The sequence below is a fragment of the Camelus ferus genome, chromosome 21, assembly GCF_009834535.1.
Source record: "Camelus ferus isolate YT-003-E chromosome 21, BCGSAC_Cfer_1.0, whole genome shotgun sequence".
Lineage (NCBI taxonomy): Eukaryota > Metazoa > Chordata > Mammalia > Artiodactyla > Camelidae > Camelus > Camelus ferus.
The window spans coordinates 19,551,258-19,576,072 of NC_045716.1; the positions used below are offsets into that span (position 1 = coordinate 19,551,258).

The 24,815-nt window shown below is 38.9% G+C and overlaps 1 protein-coding gene across 1 annotated transcript in view; it reads right to left on the reverse strand.

Annotated features, from left to right (window-relative positions):
- The window catches only part of IFI16 (interferon gamma inducible protein 16), a 55,203-nt gene extending 36,746 nt beyond the window's left edge, over positions 1-18,457 (reverse strand). The window contains 5 exon segments of the mRNA XM_032463960.1: positions 4,669-4,857; positions 6,229-6,651; positions 8,441-8,577; positions 9,472-9,756; positions 18,237-18,457. Of these exon segments, the coding sequence (XP_032319851.1) occupies positions 4,669-4,857; positions 6,229-6,651; positions 8,441-8,577; positions 9,472-9,736 (1,014 nt within the window). The 5' untranslated portion in view covers positions 9,737-9,756; positions 18,237-18,457.
- Between the last annotated feature and the right edge of the window lie 6,358 nt (positions 18,458-24,815).

Consider the following 24,815-nt stretch of genomic DNA (forward strand, 5'->3'; position numbering starts at 1 on the left):
ACCAACAAGGGGTTAACAACTCACACTCTTTCCTGAATTAGGTTCAGGCTTGGTTTTAGGCTTTGTTAGGATGGATCTAGTGTAGTTGCTAGTCTGTTGTACAATGTTTACTCCTAATGTGGAAACTCTCTGTTTTGTTAGTCTGATGCCTGGAGGCTAAATGAGTGTTTCTATCCTACCAACAACGTTCAGTATTGCCGGCGCTGGTTGCTCTCCTGGACCTCTGCTCTATTCTCAGCCTCATAGAGGCTGCTCTGTGGTAGGTCTCATTTTATCTCACCTCCTATAGATGCAACCCAGGACTCAGGCAAAGAACCCTCTGTATAGCTCCCTCCTCTCCAATTTCCAGACACTTGGGTGCTATGAAAAACCCTTTGGCCCAGTGTGACTGTCATGCTCTGCTTTGACACCTGCTCACTAGCTGGCAATCAGGAAATTGTCCAAGGTGGAGATATTGAAGACTATAAAGCCGAGTTTGCCTTCTATCAGGGACCTTATCCTTCCGCTGCCCATTGGTTAAAGCCTGAAAACTGTCACCTCACGTTATTTTATTGAGTTATATTGCCACTTATGGTGGTAGGTTACTCTGCAATCACCAGAAATAGAAGTCAATAGTTACACTTTAACTATTACTGATTTTAGATATTTAATTTTTTTAGGTGACATTTACTGTCATTGAGAATAGATTTAATTCACCATTCATTACTTTTTGCTCATTGCATGTCCCTACATGTGATGCAGGAAAAACGGATGTGGGGCATGAGGAGGGCCATGAGGAGGGCCGTGTCCCAGGCTTCAGCTGAGCCCCTGGGACGTGTCCTGCCAAGTGTGGGTCCTTGGTTTTGCGCAGGAAAGAATTCAAGAGTGAGCTACAGTTGAGGAAAAGTAGATTTACTTAGAGATACTTCAAAAGGCAAGAGAAAGGCCATGAGGTGTGGGGGTTGGGAGCTCAGATTAGAGTGAAAATAGGTACACAGTCCAAAGACAGAGCACGGGCTGTTTCCGAAGAGGAGGAAGAGAGAGAGAGAAGCGGAGGCCACGAGGCAGCGCTGTGTTGCCAGTTTTTATGGGCTCAGTGGCTTCATATAATAGTAAGTGGAAGGACCAGTCTAACTAACCTGGGGAAGGGGCTGGGATTCCCAGCTTGTTGGCCATTTCCCACTCTTTGACCTTTTGTCGCTAGCCTTAGGACAGCCATGGCGCCTGTGGGCATGTCATTTATCATGCTAATATATTACAATGGACGAGTAATGAAGCTCAAGGTCTATTGGAAGTCAAATCCCCCACCATCCTGAGCCTCAAGGCCTCCTGGGGGTTGAATCTTCCACCATTTTGATGTTAATTGCTGTATCATTCCTTGAATGGCTGTGCCCTGCCCCCTTCCTGTTTCTCTTGGGGCCTGGAATCCACGCATTAATGCAAGGATAATTAGAAATAGTTGGAGAACTAACCATGAGTGCACCTTCAAATCAGGTGAATGGCACTGGATATTCCACGGGAGCTGGGGACAGGGAAATATCGGTAGCTTTGTGTGGATCACCAGGGTGCCTCATCCAGAGACACCAGTCACACAAATGATCCTCTTCTGAGGGATTTAGTTGCAGAAAGTAACTCTTTTTGTGGGCCAAGTAAACCTTGCCCCAGGGCACAGGGCTTACTGATTTGAACTAGGCTGTGATGTGAATAACCTTAGGCTGGCTCTGGTTAGGGCCTTGTCCTCTGGAAATCACATTCAAAATGTTGAATGTTGACCTCAATGTTTTTTTTGTTGTTGCTTTGTTTTTATTGAAGTCAAGTCAGTTTACAATGTTGTGTCAGTTTCTGGTGTACAGCACAATGCTTCAGTCATACATGAACGTACATATATTCGTTTTCATATTTTTTTCACCGTGAGCTACTGTAAGATATCGAATATAGTTCCCTGTGCTGTACAGCGTAAACTTGTTTATCTATGTCATATGTACCAGTCAGTATCTGCAAATCTCAAACTCCCAGTTTGTCCCTTCCTACCCCCTTCCCCACTGGTAGCCATAAGTTTGTTTTCTATGTCAGTGAATCTGTTTCTGTTTTATAAATAAATTTATTCATCTTTGACCCCGATGTCAATGAGGCTCCGTTTACTCCACCCTGTATGACTCCTGTGCACAAATCAAGCACCTCCAAACAGCTCATTTCGGCAATAAAGAGACCATCTCCAGCAATTCTGGAAAACGATGCCTTTTAAAAAAGGAAATTTTATTTTTTTTTTAACATTACAAACATTTTAGAGGCAAAATGTGGTATTCTGAGAAAATACAGAGGAATATATGTAAATATTAAGAAAGTCCCCCAATCCATAGTTCAGGTATGAAAAACTAATGCGCTGGGCTGTTTTACTGAATCTGTCATTTAAATGAAATATCACTACTAAAGCCACCTAAAGATTTAGACAGGGAGGGAGGTTCTCTGCTGTAACTTTCAGAGTTAAATCAGGACTGATTGGTCCTTCCTCTATTCTTGACGACCTTGAAGGAGAGATAAGAAAGACATGATGAGGTCCGAGCAACTGCTGTGAAGTTCTGCTGGTTCTCCCCCTTCACCCTACACCGCCTGTCCTGCTCCTGAGTCGGTCCCTCTCCTGTCCTCTCTCAAATGCTGTTCATTCTCTCTCTCCCACCTCCTCTAGTGCAGTATTTTCTTTTAAATCTTCCCGATCCCCATCATCTGAAGCCTGAAAGATACTTCCTCATCCAGCATTTGAACAGGGTAAGGATTCTTTCTACAAGGGTGTTAAGCGGGAACCGTAGAAGAAAGAGAAGTGCTGGTTCACCAGCACTGAGGGCAGGGAGTCCTCCGCGGGACAGAAAAGTGAGAAGCAGCAAGGTCAGGTAAATATCCTTCTCTGTGCAGTTGCTCCGGATTAGAGGTAGAAGACAGAGGTTCTTGTGTCAGGGGATCTGAAAGTGGAACAGCTGTTGTGTGTGTCCACGTCTGCAGGCGTGAACATATCAGAATTTCTGATTTAATTAATTGCATTAACTTTGAATAGCGTGCCAAGAATCCCACGGCGGCCCTCTGTGCATGTTTGTGTGTGTGTGTCCCCATGTGTATGAGACAGAGCGTGATGTCATATGGGGTCAACTGCATCTTTCTCTCGCGGGTCAGGATGTGCATTTCACTACAATATGGTCCCTTTTGCTCTAAGGTGTAGTTATTCAAGATCCTGGGACCCCCTTGATCATTACTGTCTGGCATGAGCTCTGTGGATCCCTTCCTCATTAAACATTTTTCTTTTTGGTGCTTATACATTTTCCATTTTACCTTTGACCTCTCTGATCACTTCTTTTTATTTTCTTGCATAGAATCTTTTACCTCAGGCCACTTTCAAATGCCAGTTTTCCCCAAGGCTTCACCCTTATCTATCTGATCTTCTCATTCAAACTGCCCAAGAATCTGACTCTGATGCGAGAACACCTGGGCCAGGATAGGAATCTCAGTTCCACCACTTACTGGCTGCGTCAATTAGGGCAAGTTACCTCCTACCCTTTAGTGGGCACCTGTGTCTCCTATCAATGGAATGGGAGTAATGATTGTATCTTCATCCTTGTTTCCGCTCCCAGCACATGTTGAGTGCTGAATGTTTTCTGCACATGTTAGTATATATATTGTATGGTAGATAGTATATATATTTTTAGGCAGTATCATTCTAACCTATAACTTTAGCAACTATCTCTAAACTGACATACACTGCTATTTCTACTTGATATCTGTCTCTAAACCTAGCCTCTCTCCAAAGCATCTCTTCAGATAGTTACAAGAATATTTTTTCTAATAATGTTAAAGTAATCTAGCATTCTTCTGCACAAAATCTTTCATCTTGTTATTTATTTCCACAATACATTTTCTGTTTATTTATTTCTGACAAAAGGCTGCACTGTCTCTCCCCCCTTACTTTTTTTTTTTTTTTTTTTTACCTTTTGGCCTCATCTTCCCACAGTCTTCCATATCTACTGAATTTCTGAACTCACTATGCTGCTTCACAGTTTTGAGGACATGCATATGTACTTTTCTTTGCCCAGAGCTCTTTGGAGTGTCTTTGCTGAGAAAAATAGTACCTAAGCAGATTAATTTCTCATTTTGCACCAGGCAGTGACATAATGCATTGTCTCACTTTGCTTTTAAACCAACTTTGTGAGTTAGAGACGCTGACCATTTTAGAGGACCCATAAAGCTGTTTCCCCAGCACCAGGCAACTAGTGAGCCCTGAAACCAGGATCAGGTCAGTCCTGCTCAAAGCCATGCTCCTGGCCATTAAATGAATTTATTCCTCTGCCCTCCTAATTTCTTCAAATATTTTATTTTTTAGCACAAGTATCATATCATTTTGAAGTCTATGTAAGAGTCATCTCCTCATATCCTTTAAAAAAGTCCACTTACAGAAGGTAGTGAGGGTATAGCTCAGTGGTACAGCACATGCTTAGCATGTGTGAGGTCCTGGGTTCAATCCCTAGGACCTCCATTAAAATTAAAAAAGAAAAATTGTCCCCTTACAAATGAATGTGAGAGCATTGTATTCTCCTCCTACCTGCAGACTCTATGCTCTAAGAAAAGAGAAGCCTGGTGCTCTGAAAACCTGTGCAAAATGATCTGCCTTTTTGGAAAACTAGTGTTTCTCTAGCAGGTTCCCACCTTGATGAAGCTGTGATCTACACATGCCAGTTTCAACTTCCGGTCAATTGTTCTCAGTTTAAAGCAGAACAGTCGAAGCTTATCTCCTTCCTTACACTGGACGTCGTGCCATTTCCCATTCCCCACGACGTCCATCTTTCCTGTTTTATCTTGTATCTCATAGATTGTGTTCTTCACATTCACTCGTTTCTGCAACAGAAATTTAACAGTTTCTGAAAATGCAATAACTTCCATATGTATGAGAAAGACCCTTATGACCCAGTAAATACAAGACATAAAAAAAGCAATTACAGCCACAGATACACATATAGCTTTGGACTTCTCGGAGAACTTTCTTTTACTATCTTGCTTTTTTATTTTTGCTTTTCTCGTTTCAGATGTTTTCCAGCTGGCAGTTCTAGAACAATGAGTTTTCTTTCTTTTTTCTACTGCTTCCACCTCAAGAGCAGCTTTATTTCCTTAGAACAACTGGAAGAGAGGGATCAGAAGTCCTTGATGAACTTCTGTGTCTCCTCGCCTTAGTCAGAAATGAACGGACATGGACTGTAACTATTCATTTAATAGATTGTAAAAAAAAAAATCTATATAACAAGTAAGGTTCTGGTTACCCACTATTTTTTTCTCAAACTTCTCCATTTGCTCGGTCTTCTCCAGTATCTTATTCCCACTGATGTAGGTCCCACAGGTCACACTGTATAGTGTCTCACTCATGAGAGTTATTACTCATCAATTGTATAGCTGCGTTTATAAATATGGTCTCTTAAAGATGGTATAAGAAAGTATTTGAGGTAAATTAAGAGGCTATCTTAGAAGATAAGTATATAGGTTTATGAAGCGGGCAATCACGTAAGATATTAGGTGAGTTCATAGCAGTTTGTAAATTTGGGGGGGATTGGCTCCATCATACTATCTAGTATCCTGAACTTGGAAACTGATGTGTCAGTAAAGCTCTCTATGCCTTTTTTGATAAATAAGGGAATTAGATGACTGTATCTTCCAAATATCATAAAATACGATATTTCTTCAATTAACTATTCACGAATAATAAATGGATAAGACAGAGGAGACAGCATTATGTGGTTATATCATTTGCCTAACTGTTGAACGTCTATGCATTCAGGAGGATACCAGCAAATGTATTTATTATTCTGGATACATGCCATAACCAGCATTCAGCCTTAGTAGGGCAACCCATTCTTCAAAATACAAAGAGAGTAGTGAAGTTCAGAGATAAAATGATTAGAATGAGCATATAGATTTATACCCTGCACTGTCTTTGATCATGGTGTCTGGGCATAGGTAGTCATAACTGGTGAAATGACAAGGTTTCTTAGTGAATCTTTTTCAAGGACTTGCTTGGAAGTGTCTTGGGGAGAAGACTGCTAACAGGTCACCCAGTCCCATTTCCTGTGGTGTGGCAGACTTGGCCACCTATCTGTAGCCAAGAGAGAGAACTGAGCACTGAGTTCCAATATTCAGTCAGTAAACAGAGCTCGGCAAGGGAAGATGTTCAATTTCAGGCCCTGATGGAGAAAATGAAAAGCAATTTTAAGAGATTACCTGATGTAACTCAAACAGCCCATACACAAATGTTCCCGACGCTTGCTTGTGAAGATTATCGATCTTCGGCGTTTCATTTGCTCTTTTGATAATGCTGTTTGGAACTTCGAGCTTTTGATCAGGACCAGCTTCAGACACAGATGATGCTTCATTTACTTCCAGGATTCCTTTGCATTCAAAATAATCTGATATGGTAATGACCTTCTGTTTTATGAATTTCTCTTTCAGGTTGGCATTTAAAACCTTCACTTGGAAAAACTGACTCGCGGTAACCACTGTAGCGTGGAACATGGTGCTTTTCCCCTTGTCTGGAGACTCATATTCAAATAGCTCTGTTGCTTTGAGTACCATCACTGTCATTGGTCCCTTTTGAAGAACACTTCCCCTGGCAGCCACCTTGCGCTGGACCTGCGCTTTCTGGTTCTGTGTTGGACAGAAGCAGGAAAATAAACTTACAAGTTTGAGGGGGGAATACAAAGTCACTTTCTATGAGTGACCCCTCAAACACAACATTGGGCCACAACAACCTTTACAGATATTTGGAGCTGGACTCAGGCTAGAAAGGAAGAGTTTCATGGGAAGGAAACCTCGTGAGCTGGTAAAGCTTAGACAGCAGAAGCATAAGGTAGCAGACAATAGGAAAAGAAGTTAGAACATCCATTTTAAACAACGTAATCTTTCTGAATTAAAGCATGAACCTCAGCAGGAGCAACACAGAGCCACGGATGATAAGAACATTGTCGTAAAGTACTTGAGAGATAGATTTAAACATAATGATGAAGTCTAATATCTCTTCCACCCACTTAAAGGACCAAAGAAAATAAAAAGAGTGAAGAAAGAAGTAAGATCACACTGGAAATAGAGAATGGTGCCTACCACAAGTCACAAACATGAACGTTTTCCATTATTGCTAGTGTACCTGGGGACATTTTGAGGGCTCAAAGTATTGCCTCTTTCCAAGAAATAATACTCTGTTATAAGTAGTGAGAAAGACATGGTGGCTCAGAATTCCCTATTCAAAACTGGCTCAAATAAAGGATATCTGATTAGAACTATGCCCTCTGCAGTGTATCCACAGTGTTTCTCATTAGCTTGGATGCTGACCGGAAAAACAGAGGACAGGTTTGTTTACCTCCAATCGCTTTTCTCCACAGTGGCCTGATTTATTTGAATTGCAGCAGAATGCTTTCATGGAGACAAAGCTGCCTGATCTGTAATTGGAGGTGTGGGAAGCATGGGTGGGCCCTGTGTTCATGGAACACCGAATCAAGCTATCTTCTTTCATAGACCAAAAGTGTACAGAGTGGTCTGGCCTGGGATGTTACACTTGGTGATCACTTGTAAATGACTGGGCCTTACCTGGATGTGGCTTCTCATCAATGTGACCCATTTACCATGACAAAAGAAACACCTTTGCCGAAGTGATTTAATCAACAGTAATAGAATTATACACCGGACTGACAATAGTTACTGTGGAATGCACCTGTTAGTGAGTTGAAGAAAACTTGGAAAAGAGAGACAGGAAATGACAGGTAGGTGAGTCGAGGCCTGGGGAGGTGGAGGACAGCCCAGGGTTGTGGATGTGTTGGTTACCAAAGGACAGAGAGGTTGAACCTTCTCCTGAGGCACTTTATTTATTTATTTTTTTTGTTCCAGTCTTTTCTTTGGTTGGGTTTTTTCTTTTCTGAAAGTAGTTTAATTTTTCTGTAATGGTTTTCAATATTAAAAGAAACAGAACACATTTTCATGACACTATGGTAGGTTCTATTTATGTGCAAGATTATGTCCTTGGAAACTCCAAGGAGTTCCAACTCATCACCAAGACAGCTGGCTGGGAGGTAAGACTGGCCATAGACGGCTGTGTTAAAAAAGGGATGGTTGACTCACACAGACACATCACCCCTCTGTGTCGTAATGGGAAGAGCACTGCTCTTAGAATTAGAAAATCTGGCTTTATGTAAGCGTAAGCAAGATGCATTTTCAATCCAGTTGTTAACAGACTTTTATAATGAGGATGATGTGATCATATTTATGTCAGAGAAATTTTTACTCTGTTTTTAAAGTGCCTTACTCTTTGCCTGGCAAAAAAGTAGATAATCCATAATTTCCCAATTTGGTAAATCTGAACTGTTGGAATAATCATAAAGAACCGAGCGCCTTAGCAGAGTTCCTTCTGCGGGACCGCAAGCCCGTCCCTCTTCCTCGAGCTTACCTGAGCCACAGGACTCTGCTTTCCTCTCTCAGGTGCCTGGGCACTGCTTGTGGTGGGTGCGGGTGTTGCAGAACCTGTTTCTTCCTGATTACTCTTTTTTGCTGAAGTTGTCCTTTCGGCTTTTGTTTTCTTTGCAACTGATATAAAAACAAAGACACAATCAACCCAGAGCAGCTGCTTGAAGAGAGCTGAAGCAATTTTGGGGTTATCTCCCCCCAGCTCCTGCTTGTGGGTCGAGAGGTACGTTATTGTTTACCTTGACTGCATTGGCCATCCTGGCCACCAGGGGACCGAGGGTAGTAATATAGGCAGGGAGACTGTCTCATGCCTCCTTCATGGTTTTGGTACTTCCTCCCCGTGCAGTATCCCTCCTGTCCTCTGGGTTCCCATGTCCCTGAGTCAGACCCTTTCCCTACCCTGTTCCCCTATCCTACTCTTTAAAAAAAATAATCCAAGGTTTTCATGATGTTGATTTCCTAAAAGATGCATTAAACTTACAGAAGCCAGTGAAAGGAAATATGATATGAATCTGTAAGGTGACAAAATGGTGATATTGGTCTTTGAAACTTTGGTTTTGCCTGGTGGTTTTACAAAAGTCCTTTATATCTCTGAGGCGGAGGTTTTTATGTTAAGTACTGCTGCCTCTTTATTACTAGAAAGGATGATGACCATGGAGCAAATAGTCTCAATAGAATAGTCACATTAATTGGTTAAATGTAAATATTTTTTAAAAAAACCACAAATCTTAAATTATCATTTTCGAACATTTCTAATGTATTGAAAATTGCAGCTTCTCTTCTATTTCCTCCTTTTCTTCTTTATCCTTACCCCAAATATACCATTCAATGTACATTTATAAAAAAGGGGATGTTCTATGTCGTCAAACCTGTTGGCTTCTGCAGTACTAACATTGTCATGGCTACTAAGACGTAAATTGGAAAAGGAGTAATTAAACGTGACTAAGGTGGTGTTCGATTCAAGACCAGGGGGAGCCAGAGGAAAGCAGTTGTATTTGAGGTCTTCCTTGTTACCTTTTAGCATCTCCATTCTAAGGTTTTGTTTGAGCTCTTCAAGTTCTTTTATACCTTCTATCAATTCTATTAGTTTGTTGACACAGGCAACCCCTGGGAATTTTGCTTCCATCAGATCAGCAATCTTAATTCTGTCATATTTGTCTTGAGCTTTTGAGGTCAGTTTTAAATTACGGGCCAGTAACGACTTAAGCATACGAAAGTGATAATCATCGATGTTCTGTAATCCTTTCACCAGAAGAATTCTCTTGTATTCATCCACCATCTCTCAAGTTACAGATGAGTCTACAAGAGAAAAGTAACATACAGTGTGACGCATTTATACAGACAAGTTAAAAGACTGGTTATGTCTATGTGAGTAAGTGGGCAACATGAATGTGGTACCCTTGGGTGCATATGACAAAAAGGAACTTCAGGACCAGATGTGCCATTTGGAAAATGTATTGAGAACTTCTGCATTAGGAAGATTTTTTAAATCCTTCCCTATTAATGATGATAGTTGAGCTGGATCAAGAGAGTGTGTGGTAGAAAGATGCTTAGAAACAGGTCCTTTTTGCAGTGTGTAGAATATAGACTGTTTACTGACAAAGTCCCCAGTCCTCCTCCCATCCTTTATTAGGGCTGGAGTCTGGCTGTGAATGTCTGTGGTTGGGTCCTGACTCTCCCCACACCCACAAGGTTGAAGTGACCTATGTGCAATGTAGGCTGCAGCCTCCCACCTTGTGTGAGGATCCTTCTGCCACAGCGTTCCAGTTCCATGCTGGGTACCCACCTTCATCCACTTTGGCTCTTCCTCTAGTCAGATCTCATTAGCATCATCTCTCCCTGGGGCTTGGACCATGTGCCTACATCACTGTCCCTTTGCTTGACTTTTACCCGCTCTCTAATGCAGAATTACAGCATTCCTTGTCTGGGGTTACTTAATAGCTGCTTGAATTTCCTCCTTCCAGACTTAATCTCTCTAATCAGTTATTTTCATAGACCAAATTACCTCTCTAAACTACATTTTACTCTGCTTGAAATTTTCAATAGCTCCCCATTTTCTTTATGAACAATTCCTTGTCCGTAGCCTGGCCAGGAAGTCTTGAAAAATTTGACTCTTTCCTACTTTCCCTACTTTCCATTTTTTATATTTAAGCTCTAGAACTTTATAGGACTTCTTACTATTCCAGACCCTCCCATGGAATATACTTCCTACCCTTTCTTCTTGCAAAGCAGATCTAGGGAGTACATTGTCTTCAAGAAGCTATTCAAAATTAATTTAAAAGTTTGCCAACTTAGGTAATATGCAGATGTGCTCAGCCTGAATCAAATCATTGGGAAACCCTTACATAGGCTATTTTCCATATAGTGTGTAAACTCTGAAAATATAGCTTATGAGAACCACTATTTGTGAAAAAATGACACTTCTTTCATTTTTTCCCCTCCAATACCCTCCCTCAACACATTGACTCAGGAAGCAGAGTGTGCGTGTTAAGAGCTTGGACTTTGCAGTTCAGGAGATTTGGCTCCTGGCACACAATAGTATGGCTCTATCGTTCAATGGATACAAGTAGAATATAAATTATTTATTTGTAAGATTAGGTTGAAAACTTTTCCACAAGAAGATAGGTTGTGATTAAGAAATAAAAAATAGAAAAGAAAATGTAAGACATGCCAGATACAGATCAAAGTGTCAACATCTGCCAACTAAAATTTGGCACTTGCCATCTGCCTCTGTAAGGACTGAATCACGTTGGTACTTGCTATCTACCTCTATAAGGACTGAATCACATTGGCACTTGCCATCTACCTCTGCTTGGATTAAACCACAAGCCATAGCAGCTGCTGATCTCCAACACTCCCTGAAAGGAGCTCAGGGTGGAGATCAGGAATGAGGCACTCTGTGCTCTGGGGAAACTGACAGAACAAGCCTTCAGACGGTTATTTTCAGGAGGATATTTCATGAGCCCAAATTCTTGCATCTCCTCATATCTGGAAAAGCTCTAAAACCATTAATGGTGACATCTGCGCCTTGTGACTAGCAGCAAGCCTCTGCCTAAATGTGTGCTTGACTGCACGTACTCCCTTCACTAAAATCATATATAATATTGAGTTCCCACCTGCCTCTTCTGAGCAGGTCCTCGGAGCTATCTGAGATGCTGTCTCCCGGGCTATAGTCTTCATTCTGCCCCCAGTAAAACTTAACTCATAACTCTCACATTGTGTAATTTTATTTCAGTCAATAGTCCCCACGTTATTTGTTGCAAAAAGAATAAAAACTAAAATGAAAATGAGGAAATGTTTGAAGCAAGAATGGGATAAACTTCTTGGAATTAAAGTAACACAAACATCTTCAGATTGATCAGGCCAATAGAATATCAAGTAGGAGAGGGAAGGAGGAAAAAAAAAAAAAAGAAATCAAGACATAATGTAGAGAAACTGAAGAAGATCCAAAAACAACGAGAACAATTTGACAGTTTCCAGAGAAAAAGTATAGACGGCTTACAGTTTCAAAATCAAATTCTCGATTGCAAAACTGCATGGAGCAATTTCATATGATTTGCCCCCAGTCCATCGCTGTGCTTTTGAAATCCCCCCAAACTGTGAAACCAAAAACTGTGTGTGTGTGTGTGTGTGTGTGAATTTGGTGACAAAATTTATTAGAAAAATACCTGAGAGGAGGTGGCTGGAGTCTGTGTATAATTAAAAAAAAATTCACTTTAGTGTGAATGTTCATTTCTTGCTCCTGAAATAGTAGTGCATTTGAGATGAAAGTCAGGACCTAGACCCGCCTGGGCCATATATGTGGCACTCTAGATGTTGTGTGCACCTTTAATAGTCTTTCTAAGTCATTCAAGTTCTGAACTCCAAGCTCTATGTGACCCCAAGTGTTTCAGAGAGATGCAGCCAACCTTCATGGAAGGAAAAGTAATTTTGAAACAGAAATTTTAAATTTAGCTTAAGTGGCATTTTTAAATCTAATGGCCTGTAGATGATTCTCTGAAAAGGACCCATAAAATTAAAAATCAGATTTACAACACAAAGACACCTATCAAGCACTCTTTTGGGAAGAGCATTAAACTTGAAGATAGAGAAATGGGGCAAAAAAAAAAAAAAAAAAAAAGCTGCAGGCTAAGAAGTAAAAGTGAATAGATGTTGATGAAGTCTTTTAATGTTTTAAGAATAAATAAAGACTTGTTGGAGGGGCCAAGATGGCAGAGTATAAGGATGCTCATAGCTCACCCTATCCCACAGACACACCAAAACTCACATCCATGGACCCACCTAGCCAACCAGAGCATTTGCTGAACTCTGAAAGAACATCACCCTCTTCAAAAGACAAAGACACCACAAATCTGGTAGGAGAAAAGGAAAAAAGAAAGAAGAAAAGGCAAAACAGTGAGGGACCAGTCCCGTGGGGAGGGAGCAGCAAAGGAGGAATAGTTCTCCTTCACTGGGTCTCCCCCTCTCCAACGGAGAGGTCAGCAGGATGGAGGGGGAGACTCCAAGACTTGGATCTATATGGAGCACCCCTTGACTGACAGAACTAAGTTAACATCACTAGACAGATCTTCCAGACAGAAAATAAATAAGGCAATAGAGAAATTAAATGATACAATAGAAAAATTAGATTTGGTGGATATTTTCAGAGCATTACAACCCCCAAAAAGAGGATATACATTCTTTTCAAATGCACATGGAACATTTTCTAAGATTGATCATGTACTTGGGCACAAAAGAAGCCTCAACAATTTTAAGAAGATAGAAATTATCTCAGGCATCTTTACTGACCACAATGCCATGAAACTAGAAATCAACTGCAGAGAAACAAAGGAGAAAAAAAGGAAAGCATGGAGATTAATCAACATGCTATTAAAAAACCAGTGGGTCAATGATGAAATCAAAGTTGAAATAAAAAAATACCTTGAGACAAATGAAAATGAAAACACAACTACACAAAGTTTATGGGACGCAGCAAAGGCAGTGCTAAGAGGGAAGTTTATAGTGATACAGGCCTTCCTCAAAAAAGAAGAACAATCTCAAATAAACTATCTAACCCACCAGCTAAAAGAATTTAAAAAAGAAGAGCAAAAACCCCCAAAAGTCAGCAGAAGGAAGGAAATGATAAAGATTTGGGAGGAAATAAGTAAGATAGAGATTAAAAAAAAAAAAAAATAGAAAAAGAGCAATCAAACCAAAAGCTGGGTTTTTGAAAGAGTAAATAAAGTTGACAAACTTCTGGTGAAACTCACAAGGAAGAAAAAAAAGAGCACAAATAAGCAAAATAAGAAAGGAAAATGGAGAAATTACAACAAATAACATAGAAATACAGAATATCATATGAGAATATTATGAAAAAGTATACGGACCCAAAATGGATAACCTAGAGGAGGTGAACAAGTTTCTGGAAACATACATGTCCACCAAAACTGAATCAAGAAGAAACTGACCACTTGAACAAACTGATCACTAAAAATGAAATCAAATTAGCAATAAAAAACCATCCTACAAATAAAAGTCCAGGACCAGACGGCTTCACCAGAGAATTCTACCAAACATACAAAGAAGAACTCATACCAGTCCTTCTCAAACTCTTCCAGAAGATTGAAAAGGAAGGAATACTCCCAAACTCATTCTATGAAGCCACCATCACCCTGATACCAAAACCAGGTAAAGACACCATGAAAAAAGAGAATTACAGACCAATATCACTGGAAGAACATAGATACAAAAATCCTTACCAAAATATTAGCAAATAGAATTCAACAATAATAAAAAAGATTATACATCATGACCAAGTGGGGTTCATCCCAGGGATACAAGGGTGGTTCAACACATGCAAATCAGTCAATGTAATACATCACAACAAGAGAAAGGACAAAAACCACATGATCATCTCAATAGATGCAGAAAAAGCATTTGATAAAATTCAACACCCATTTATGATAAAAACTCTCACCAAAGTGGGAGTATAGAGGGATCATGTCTCAACATCATAAAAGCTATATATGACAAACCTACAGCCAGCATAGTACTCAACGGTGAAAAACTCAAAAGCTTCCCACTAAAATCTGGGACAAGACAAGGATGCCCACTATCACCACTCCTATTCAACATAGTCCTATCCACAGCAATCAGGCAAGAGAGAGAAATAAAAGGGATCCAAATTGGAAAAGAAGAGATAAAAGTGTCACTATATGCAGATGACATGATACTATATATAGGAAACCTTAAAAGGTCCACACAGAAACTACTAGAAATAATCAGAGAATTCAGCAAGGTAGCAGGTTACAGGATTAACGTTCAAAAATCAGTTGCATTTCTTTACACTAATGATGAATCAACAGAAAAAGAAAGTAAAGAATTAATCTCCTTTAAAATAGTACCCAAAGTAATAAAATACCTAGGAATAAATCTAACCAAGGAGGTGAAAGACTTATACATCAAAAACTATAAAACACTGATTAAGGAAATTAAAGAAGATTTAAAAAAATGGGAAGATATCCTATGCTCCTGGATTGGAAGAATCAATATTGTTAAAATGGGCATACTGCCCAAGGCAATCCACAGATTTAATGCAATCCCTATCAAATTACCCAGGACATACTTCACAGAACTAGAACAAATCATAATAAAATTTATATGGAACCACAAAAGACCTAGAATTGCCAAAACATTACTGAAGAAAAAGAAAGAGCCTGGAGGTATAACTCTCCCAGACTTCAGACAATACTGTAGAGCTACAGTCATCAAGACAGCATGGTATTGGTACAAAAACAGACATATGTACCAGTGGAACAGAATAGAGAGCCCAGAAATGAACCCACAAACTTTTGGTCAACTAATCAGCAAAGGAGGCAAGAATATACAATGGAATAAAGACAGTCTCTTCAGCAAATTGTGTTGGGAAAACTGTACAGCAGCATGTAAAGCAATGAAGCTAGAACACTCCCATTCACCATACACAAAAATCAACCCAAAGTGGATCAGAGACTTAAACATAAGACGAGACAATAAACCTAGAAGAAAATATAGGCAAAACATTATCTGACATACATCTCAAAAATGTTCTCCTAGAACAGTCTACTCAAGCAATAGAAATAAAAGCAAGAATAAACAAATGGGACCTAATGAAACTTACAAACTTCTGCACAGCAAAGGAAACCATAAGTAAAACAAAAAGACAACCTACGGAATGGGAGAAAATTTTTGCAAATGAAACTGACAAAGGCTTGATCTCCAGAATATATAAGAAGCTCATACAACTTAATGAGAAACAACCAAACAACCCAGTCCAAAAATGGGCCAAAGACCTAAACAAGCAATTCTCCAAGGAAGACATACAAATGATCAATAGGCACATGAAAAAATGCTCAATATCACTAATTATCAGAGAAATGCAAATCAAAACTACAATGAGGTATCACCCCATACCAGTCAGAATGGCCATCATTCAGAAGTCCACAAATGACAAATGCTGGAGAGGCTGTGGAGAAAAGGGAACCCTCCTACACTGCTGGTGGGAATGCAGCTTGGTGCAGCTACTGTGGAAAACAGGATGGAGATTCCTCAAAAGACTAGGAATAGCCTTACCATGTGACCCAGGAATCCTGCTCCTGGGCATATATCCAGAAGGAACCCTACTTCAGGATGACACCTGCACCCCAATGTTCATAGCAGCACTATTTACAATAGCCATGACATGGAAACAGCCTAAATGTCCATCAACAGATGAGTGGATAAAGAAGTAGTGGTATATTTATACAATGGAATACTATTCAGCCATAAAAATGACAACATAACGCCATTTGCAGCAACATGGATGTCCTTGGAGAATGTCATTCTAAGTGAAGTAAGCCAGAAAGAGAAAGAAAAATATCATATGAGATCATTCATATGTGGAATCTCAAAAAAAAAAACAAACCCATAAATACAAAACATAAACAGACTCATAGACATAGAATACAAATTTGTGGTTGCCAAGGGGGCAGGGGGATGGGAAAGGACAGACTGGGATTTCAAAATTTAGAATAGACAAACAAGATTATACTGTACAGCACAGGGAAATATATACAAGTTCTTATGGTAGCTCACAGCAAAAAAAATTGACAAGAATATATGTATGTTTATGTATAACTGAAAAATTCTGCTCTACACTGGAATTTTACACAACATTGTAGAATGACTTTAACTCAGTAAAAAATGTTAAAAAAAAAAAAGACTTGTCTGAAGAGAAACAAAAGAGGAAGTAGGTCTGTGTGGTGGGGTGATGGTAGTGAAAAATGAGGATATGAATGTTCACCATGTTGCTCGTTCTTAAGGAGAAGCTAGATATATAAATTTAAAACTATAGACAAAGAAGAAGAAGAAAGAGGAAGGCTGTACTAAGTGTTACGAGTAAGTATTACAAACTAGCCCAAATACAGCATTTCAGCTAAATGTACATAAAATGTCACACTCATTAAAAGACAAAGTTTTCAAACCGGGTTTTAAAAAAACCTACCTATGTGTTGTTGACAAAAGGTCGTTTAAAGGATTTAAAATTATAGTTGCAAAAAGTTTTATCATGCAAACATTAATTTAAAGAAAGCAGTGTATCTGTATTTGTGTAGCTTTATTTAAGATGTTAAAATAAAGACTTTTATCAGAACTGGAGTTTTACCACACAATGATAAAAGGTTTAAGTCCCAGAAAGAACTTAACTGCAACAGTTTAAATTATGTATTTATCTGACAACAGTAAGTACATATTATTATTAATTTATATTCCTTCATATTATTATAAATAGCATTTTGTAGTATATCTCTCTCTCTCTCCATACAATATTTATATTAGAAATTAAGAGAACTATAAGGAAAATTTGACAAAGTCACGATTTTAGTTTGAGGTTTTAGCATAATTTAATTATTGAACAAAGTAAAGAAAAGTATATGTAGAAAAATCAACACATTTAAGTTCAAATAAAAAAAATTGAAGCCAACATTTAGAGAATTCTAAAACTAAATGCTTAAAACTTTGCATTCCTCTCAAAAACACATGAAATGTTTATGTACCAGACTCTACAAAAAGACCAAAGCATTCCAAAAGATAGGTATAGATTTAATTGTCTCCAATGACCTCTTTCCTATAAATTCTTACAACCAATGTTTACCCGTGACTTTGAGGAAAACAGTCCCCAAAGAACTGAAACTGCCTCTAATACCTGGTGAAGGACGGAGCTGAACTACATAAAATATTGTGACTATATTAAGACACCATATATTTGCATGATTGTGTTTTTGAAACTGAGAAATTTTCTACTTCATGTGTGCGTTTGCTCTCATGTTTTGTAAAGTTGGAATAATATCGTGCAATATAGTTTTAGGTCCAAATTGTTGTTTACTTAATATTATTACATAATATGTTTTTCATGCCATTATGTTGTCTTTTCCCCAGGCCTCCACGACAGCCATTAAGCTAAGAAAACCCACACCAAAGCCGTCTTCTAAACATGAATTCACGCTCTAAACATCTGGAGAATGAATTTTAAAATCTGCGATAGTCAAAATTCATTTCTCTTTATTCGAGCCTCAGTTGTGATATAATGAAAAATGTCTATTATTTTCCTCGTAAGTAAAGGATTATAATCACGCTATTGCGGATTTCACTTTTCTGAATATGTTGGTACCAGCCTTCACCCCCTCTATCTACTCAAAGACCCCCAAACCAGTTCTCCTCCTGTGATCTTGTGTATCTCAACGAGATACCTAGATCTTCTCTACTAAAATCTTGACAGAACTCACCTCACTGGAAATTCTTCCGCAGTAGTACAAATCTAGAGATCTTCAGAAATGCAGCAACCAAATACTTGTTTTGTTTGAATAGGAAGATAAATCAGTAAAACTCTCAGAAACTGAACTACAGGATGTTGTAATATCCCAAAATGCTAAGGAAATGAAGTTGTTTCCAAAAATGACACTGGTTAGAGTCCTGTAGTAACTTGGCTGGTGCTGGCTACCTCACACTGTGGGAAACACCCAGAGACAAAGAGGTTATGAAACACTGTTGAGACTCCTCCCATCGATGTCCTTAGCTCTGTCTTTCCTTAGCCAGAGAAACCAAACGGTTTTTCTTGCTGTAAACGTCTTAGTCACAGTGAAACATTAGACATACTATTTATTTATTTATTTCGCAAATGTGTGAAAAGACTTACCACGTTAGAACTTTCCCATCCAGCTGATTTGAAGGTGGGTTGGTAGATACCAAAATCCCTGAATCGCAGCTTTTTTCTCAAAGGGGAAAGGAAAGTCACCCAGCCACTGCTTCCTCCTTTCCTGTTCACACAGTGGCAGTGGCAAGAGATCTTGGTAGAGGTCTGTGACTACAGTACTTGACCACGCTTCTTCAATAGAGAAAAATTGTCTGTAAAGTTACCTTTGGTTTCAGAAGTATGTGATATATCTAGATAGTGAGTAACAGTTAACATACCAGAGGCGTAACATCATTACTTACACGTAAACTTTTCCTGGAGTGTCTGGAAATAAATTTTGCCCCAGTTATCCTCCTGCCCATGACTCAGATCCATTACTTCCATGATTCAATTTCGTGATTACCCTTGCCTTTCAGAATTTTCCACAGAAACACAAGTGAGTAATGGCCTGATACTATCACTGCAATGACTCTTTCCAGTTCTGGAAGAGCAATAAGTTTCTAGAAGGGTTGAGGACCTAATAAATTTATTTTCTACATTTTTTTCTATAGAGTACAATGGACACAATTTGGAAAATAATCCTGAGATGTCAAATAAATGAAACCAATTAGCAGATAGTATGAGGGTAGCCCACTGTCTGACCTGCAGGAAAGGTAAGGCCATGAAATGAAGAATAGCAATAACACAGCAATAATGGGGGACCTTACAACCCACTTGCATCCATAGACAGATCACGCAGACAGAAAATCGATAAGGAAACACAGGCCCTAAATGACACATTAGACCAGATGGACCTAATTGACACCGATAGCACATTCCATCTGAAAGTAGCAGAATACACATTCTTCTCAATGCACACAGCACATTCTCCAGAATCAATCACATGCTGGCCCACAATGTAAGACTCAGTAAATTTAAGAAAATGGAAATCGTACCAAGCATCTTTTCTGACCACGTTTTTAAGAGGTTAGAAATCAACTACAAGAGAAAAACTGCAAAAACTGAAAACACATGGAGGCTAAACAATATGCTACTAAAGGACCAGTGGATCACTGAAGAAATCAAAGAGAAAGCCAAAAAATACTCTGAGACAGATGAAAATGAAAGCACAATGATTGAAAACCTCTGGGACGTGCAAAAACGGCTGTCAGAGGGAAGTTTATAATGATACAAGCCTACCTCAGCAAACAAGAAAAGTCTCAAATAACCTAACATTACACCTAAAGCAGCTTAAGAAAGAAAAACAAACAAAACCCAAAGTTAGTAGAAGAAAGGAAATCATAACGATCAGAGCAGAAGTAAATGAAATAGAGACTTAAAAAAAAAAACCAACAAAAACAAGATCAATGAAACTAAAAGCTGGTTCTTTGAAAAGATAAACAAAATTGATTAATCTTTAGTCAAACTCATCAAGAAAAAAAGGGAGAGGGCGCAAATTAATGAAATCAGAAATGAAAAAGAAGTCACAACCGATACCACAGAAATACAAGGGATCATAAGAAGCTACTTTGACCAACTATACATTAACAAAAAGGACAGCCTAGAGGAAATGGACATTTTCTTAGAAATGTACAATTTGCCAAGATTGAATCAGGAAGAAATAGAAAATAAGAATAGACCAATTATCAGTATTGAAATTGAACCAGTAATTAAAACACTCCCAACAAACGAAAGTCCAGGACCAGACGGCCTCACAGGCAAATTCTACCAAATATCTAGAGAAGCGTTAACACTTATCCTTCTGAAACTATTCCAAAAAATTGCAGAGGAAGGAACACTTCCAGACTCGTTCCGTGAGGCCACCATCACCCTGATACCAAAACCAGATACAGATATCACAAAAAAAGGAAATTACAGGCCAATATCACTTATGAATATAAATGCAAAAATCCTCAACAAAATACTAGCAAATTGACTCCAACAATGCATTAAAAGGATCACACATCATGATCAAGTGGGATTTATCCCAGAGATGCAAGGATTTTTCAGTATGCACAAGGCAATCAATGTGATACACCCCATTAACAAATTGAAGAATAAAAATCATATGATCATCTCAATAGATGTAGAAAAAGGTTTTGACAAAATTCAGCACCCATTTATGATGAAAATCTTTACCAAAGTGAGTATAGAGGAAACATATTTCAACATAGTAAAAGTTATTTATGACAAACCTCAGCCAGCACAGTACTAAACAATGAAAAATTGAAAGGCTTCCCACTAAAATCTGGAGCAAGACAAGATGCCAACTCTCGCCACTTCTATTCAACATAGTCTTGGAAGTCCTAGACACAGCAATCAGGCAAGAAACAGAAATAAAAGGGATCCAAATTGGAAAAGAAGAGGTGAAATTGTCACTATATGCAGATGACATGATATTATATATAGAAAAGCCTGAAATGTACATGAACAGACAAGAAACACATTGTTTTCAATTTGGATTAAAAAATAAATCCAGGTACATGTCTTTGACAAAATACACATAAAGCATGAAGTCACCTAAAAGTTGTATAACCAGTTTAGATATAATGGTGGAGCTTAAAATAGACTTTTAGAAAAAAATGTCAGTACAGATAGAATTTCACTGCATGATGACAAAGTATTCAACTCCCAAGAAAATGCAATTGAAATTATGTATTTACATAATATATGTGTATATGTATATATATGTATACCCCGTGTGTGTGTGTGTATATGTGTGTGTGTGTGTGTGTGTGTGTGTGTGTGTAAAATGTGTTATTTCTTTACATTACTCAATATGGCAACATATTGCCATTTTTTCCTTCCCTTGATTTACAAATATACACACATAGTAAATATACTTGTATACATGCAGGTACTCCCTGCTTCCTGAAATTTTGCCTTATGTCTCTTCAATTTTACAAAAGATCCACATCAGTGTAGTAATGGCTTTATGGCTTTTTTTTTTTTTTTTTTTTTTTTTTTTTTTGGTAAAAGTGAAAATCCTCTTTGGATTTCTTTCAGTTAGCAAAAAAAAAGGACTAATGTAAATCTTTAGTAAAAGTAAAGTGGCATAAGGCGAACTTTTGGAAAGCAGGGGATCCTCTTCGCTTTATGCCCTTTTGGCTCATGAAAGGTTTCAGAATAACAATCTCCTTTCAGATAGTGGTGGAAACCTGTATGTATGTAAACTGTATATAAAAATATATGGAAGAAAGCAAAAGAACTAGAATAAGAAACTGACAAAACTACCATTACCGCCGGAGGTTTCACCATCTCTCTCTAAATTGTTGAAACAACAAGGTTAAAAAAAAAACAATAGTTATGATTAAGATTTAGAAGATTTGACCAACACAATTAACAGCTTAAGAAACTTTATCTGACTTCAGGGATTGTGAGTCCAGGATTTATAAACTTCTCAAACACACATGAAATAATTTAAAAATATCATGTACCATGCCATAAAATGGCTAGTTTCCCCAGTATCTACATGTAGTCAGTACAGTGTCCAGCACATAGTAGGTGCTCAATAAACAGTGGATGAACAAACTAATAAATAAATGTTCTTGCTCAGGAGTAAAAAAATGCTGGAAAATGATTTGAATGGGAGAGAGGCAACTCATCTGTGGTGCAGGCATCCTGATTTCCAGCAGACAACTCATAATCAAATTTATCCTAAACTGTTCAACTTACTCAGTACACAAACATGGAAAGATTCCTTCTCCATCTCTTCCACCATCATACTTACAACCATACTCTGGTCTGCTTGCTTTTTGTCAGACGTGTTCAGGAGCTCAAAGAAAACTGAGTCTGCGCAAGTCTCAGAAGTGGATTTGACCACTTTTAAGCAGCCTGGTCTGTGAATGGTTGCAGGCTCTGAAGGGACACTGTGGCTCTGTAGAGTAAAAACTTTTTGGGATTTTAGCCCCTTGTTGAATTCTTCCATGATGGATTTAGGAGTCATCTCCTTGGTTCTATTAGGTATTAGGTGTGTATCTAAAATGCAGATAATAATAGCAATCAACAAATTTTGTCACTGAGCAGGACCTTGTGGGGCCTTCCAGTTCAGACCCCTCCCCATTTCCTCTGCTGCGGCTCCTCTCTGAAGTATCTGGTATCTCATGCATATTTACTGAGTTTTTCTGATGCTAAAAACCACCACCAAAAGGAAAAAATTAGCTACTTGATGATGGAGAGCACGTAGACCCTTAGCCTTCTGGTACCTAGGGGTTTGTAGTGTTAACCACTCCATTACCTCAGCATCAACCAGAGACTTGTGCATGAGCTGATCGTGTATCCTGCAACCTCCCTCCCTTATCTGACCCTTAAATGTGCTTTGCTGAAACCCTTCAGGGAGTTTGGGTTTTCTTGGGCATAAGCCACTCCGTCCTTCTTGCTCGGCCCTGCAATAAACCTTTCTTTGCTCCAAACTCCGATGTTTCAATTTCTTTGGCCTCATGGTGCGGTGGGCACATGAACTTGCATTCAGTAACAGTTACATTTTATTCTTGTAGCCAACATAAATTATCTTAATTCTCCCAACAACCTTAAAGATGGGTGCTATTAACCTTTCAGTTTTGCAAATGAGGCAAAAAGGGGTTAGCTAAATCGCCCTAAATTTTACAACTGCTGATTTTTGATTATGATTTTACAACTGCTGATTCAAACCCAAGGTTTCTTACTGCGAGTTCTTTGTACTATTACCAACACTGAAAATTGCACTTGTGGTTCGGATTTTTTGGTACCGTCTGAGAGTCATGAGACACGGTGCCATATATGTATGTGTCTGTGGGTATGCAGACAAGCAGAGATGTGCAAATATGCAGATGACCAGGACTGTTTTATTTTATTTTTTACTTTACATTCAGTATTTATTTTCATCTTTTAAAAAAATTTTATTGAAGTGTAATTGATTTACAATGTTAGTCTCAGGTGTAGAGCAAAGTGATTCAGTTATACACACATATAGATACATATTTTTTCTTTTCAGATTCTTTTCCAATATATGTTATAAGAAATTGAATATAGTTCCCTGTGCTATACAGTAGGTCCTTGTTGTTTATCTATTTTATATATAGTGATGTGTGTCTGTTAATCCCCAACCCTAGAACTGCTTTATTTTTTTCTGAAAGAAATTGATCATTTTTTCCCCAAAAAAGGAAATGAGAATTTAAAAAATATTCTGATAGAGCAAACAAGTGTGGCAAGACCTTCCTTTGTTTGAACTCAGATGGCGTACACCCCTTTTTGGGGGGGTTGTCTCTTGGGGTATATATTTATGTTACTCTCATATTTCCTACTTCTCTCTTCACTTCCTTTATAGTTAATAAAAAAAATGTTTTTTAAAGCAGAAGTGAGGATACTACACTGTTATTTCTTGATGTTATTACTGGGTATCAGAACAAAACACATCATTTATCATAATTCATAAAATTATATTTCAGAGAAACAAGGTAATTCATGAAGTCTAACCTCCATATTGTATATATTAAAAATGTATACCTCAGGAAAGGTGTATGACCCCCTGTGAGTCACAGTGAGTTAGTGGCAGAGCCTAGATTAAAACCCAGACCCCCTGACTCCCAGTCTCCCTCCCCGGTGCTTCCTAGGAATGTAGCAGACATTCTTCTGGAGGTTCAGGCAAAGCTGGGAGGCTGGTGTCTCCTGCGGGCCTGGGGAGACGACTCCTAGGAGGGCTGTGCTCTGGCCCTGCTTTTTTGATGCTGTGGTTTGCATTCTCATCTTCCCAATTAGTATTAACTGAGGGAGGCAAGAGGAGAAAACTGGGGCCTCCCCAAGTCTCCTTGCTCCACAACTCAGGGAGCGGGGGAGGCCTCTGCAGAGAAACTGTTGATAATTATGGAAGTTGAGGCTCTGCTTCATTAAGCAGGCAGAGCCCCTCCTGGGAACAGTCCCCTCTCCTCACCCCCCGGCTTCCCCAGCTCAGCTAAGCAGCTTGTTTACTTTCTCATTAGCCAGTTTGTTAGCCCGATGCTCTGTTCCCCTGAGTTGCCCAGAAGAGATGTTTTGGGGAAGGATGTCCTTAGCTGGCTCGGTCTGTCTCTCATGCTTCCCTGGGGGACGTCTAGGCAGCCAGGTCCTGGAAACAGTTGTGTGTGGTGGTGATAACTCAGCGGTGGGGCCGAGGCTCCTCTGTTTGACCAAAGGAAAGTAGGAGCAAAAGCCCTCGGGACGTGGAGGTTCAATACAA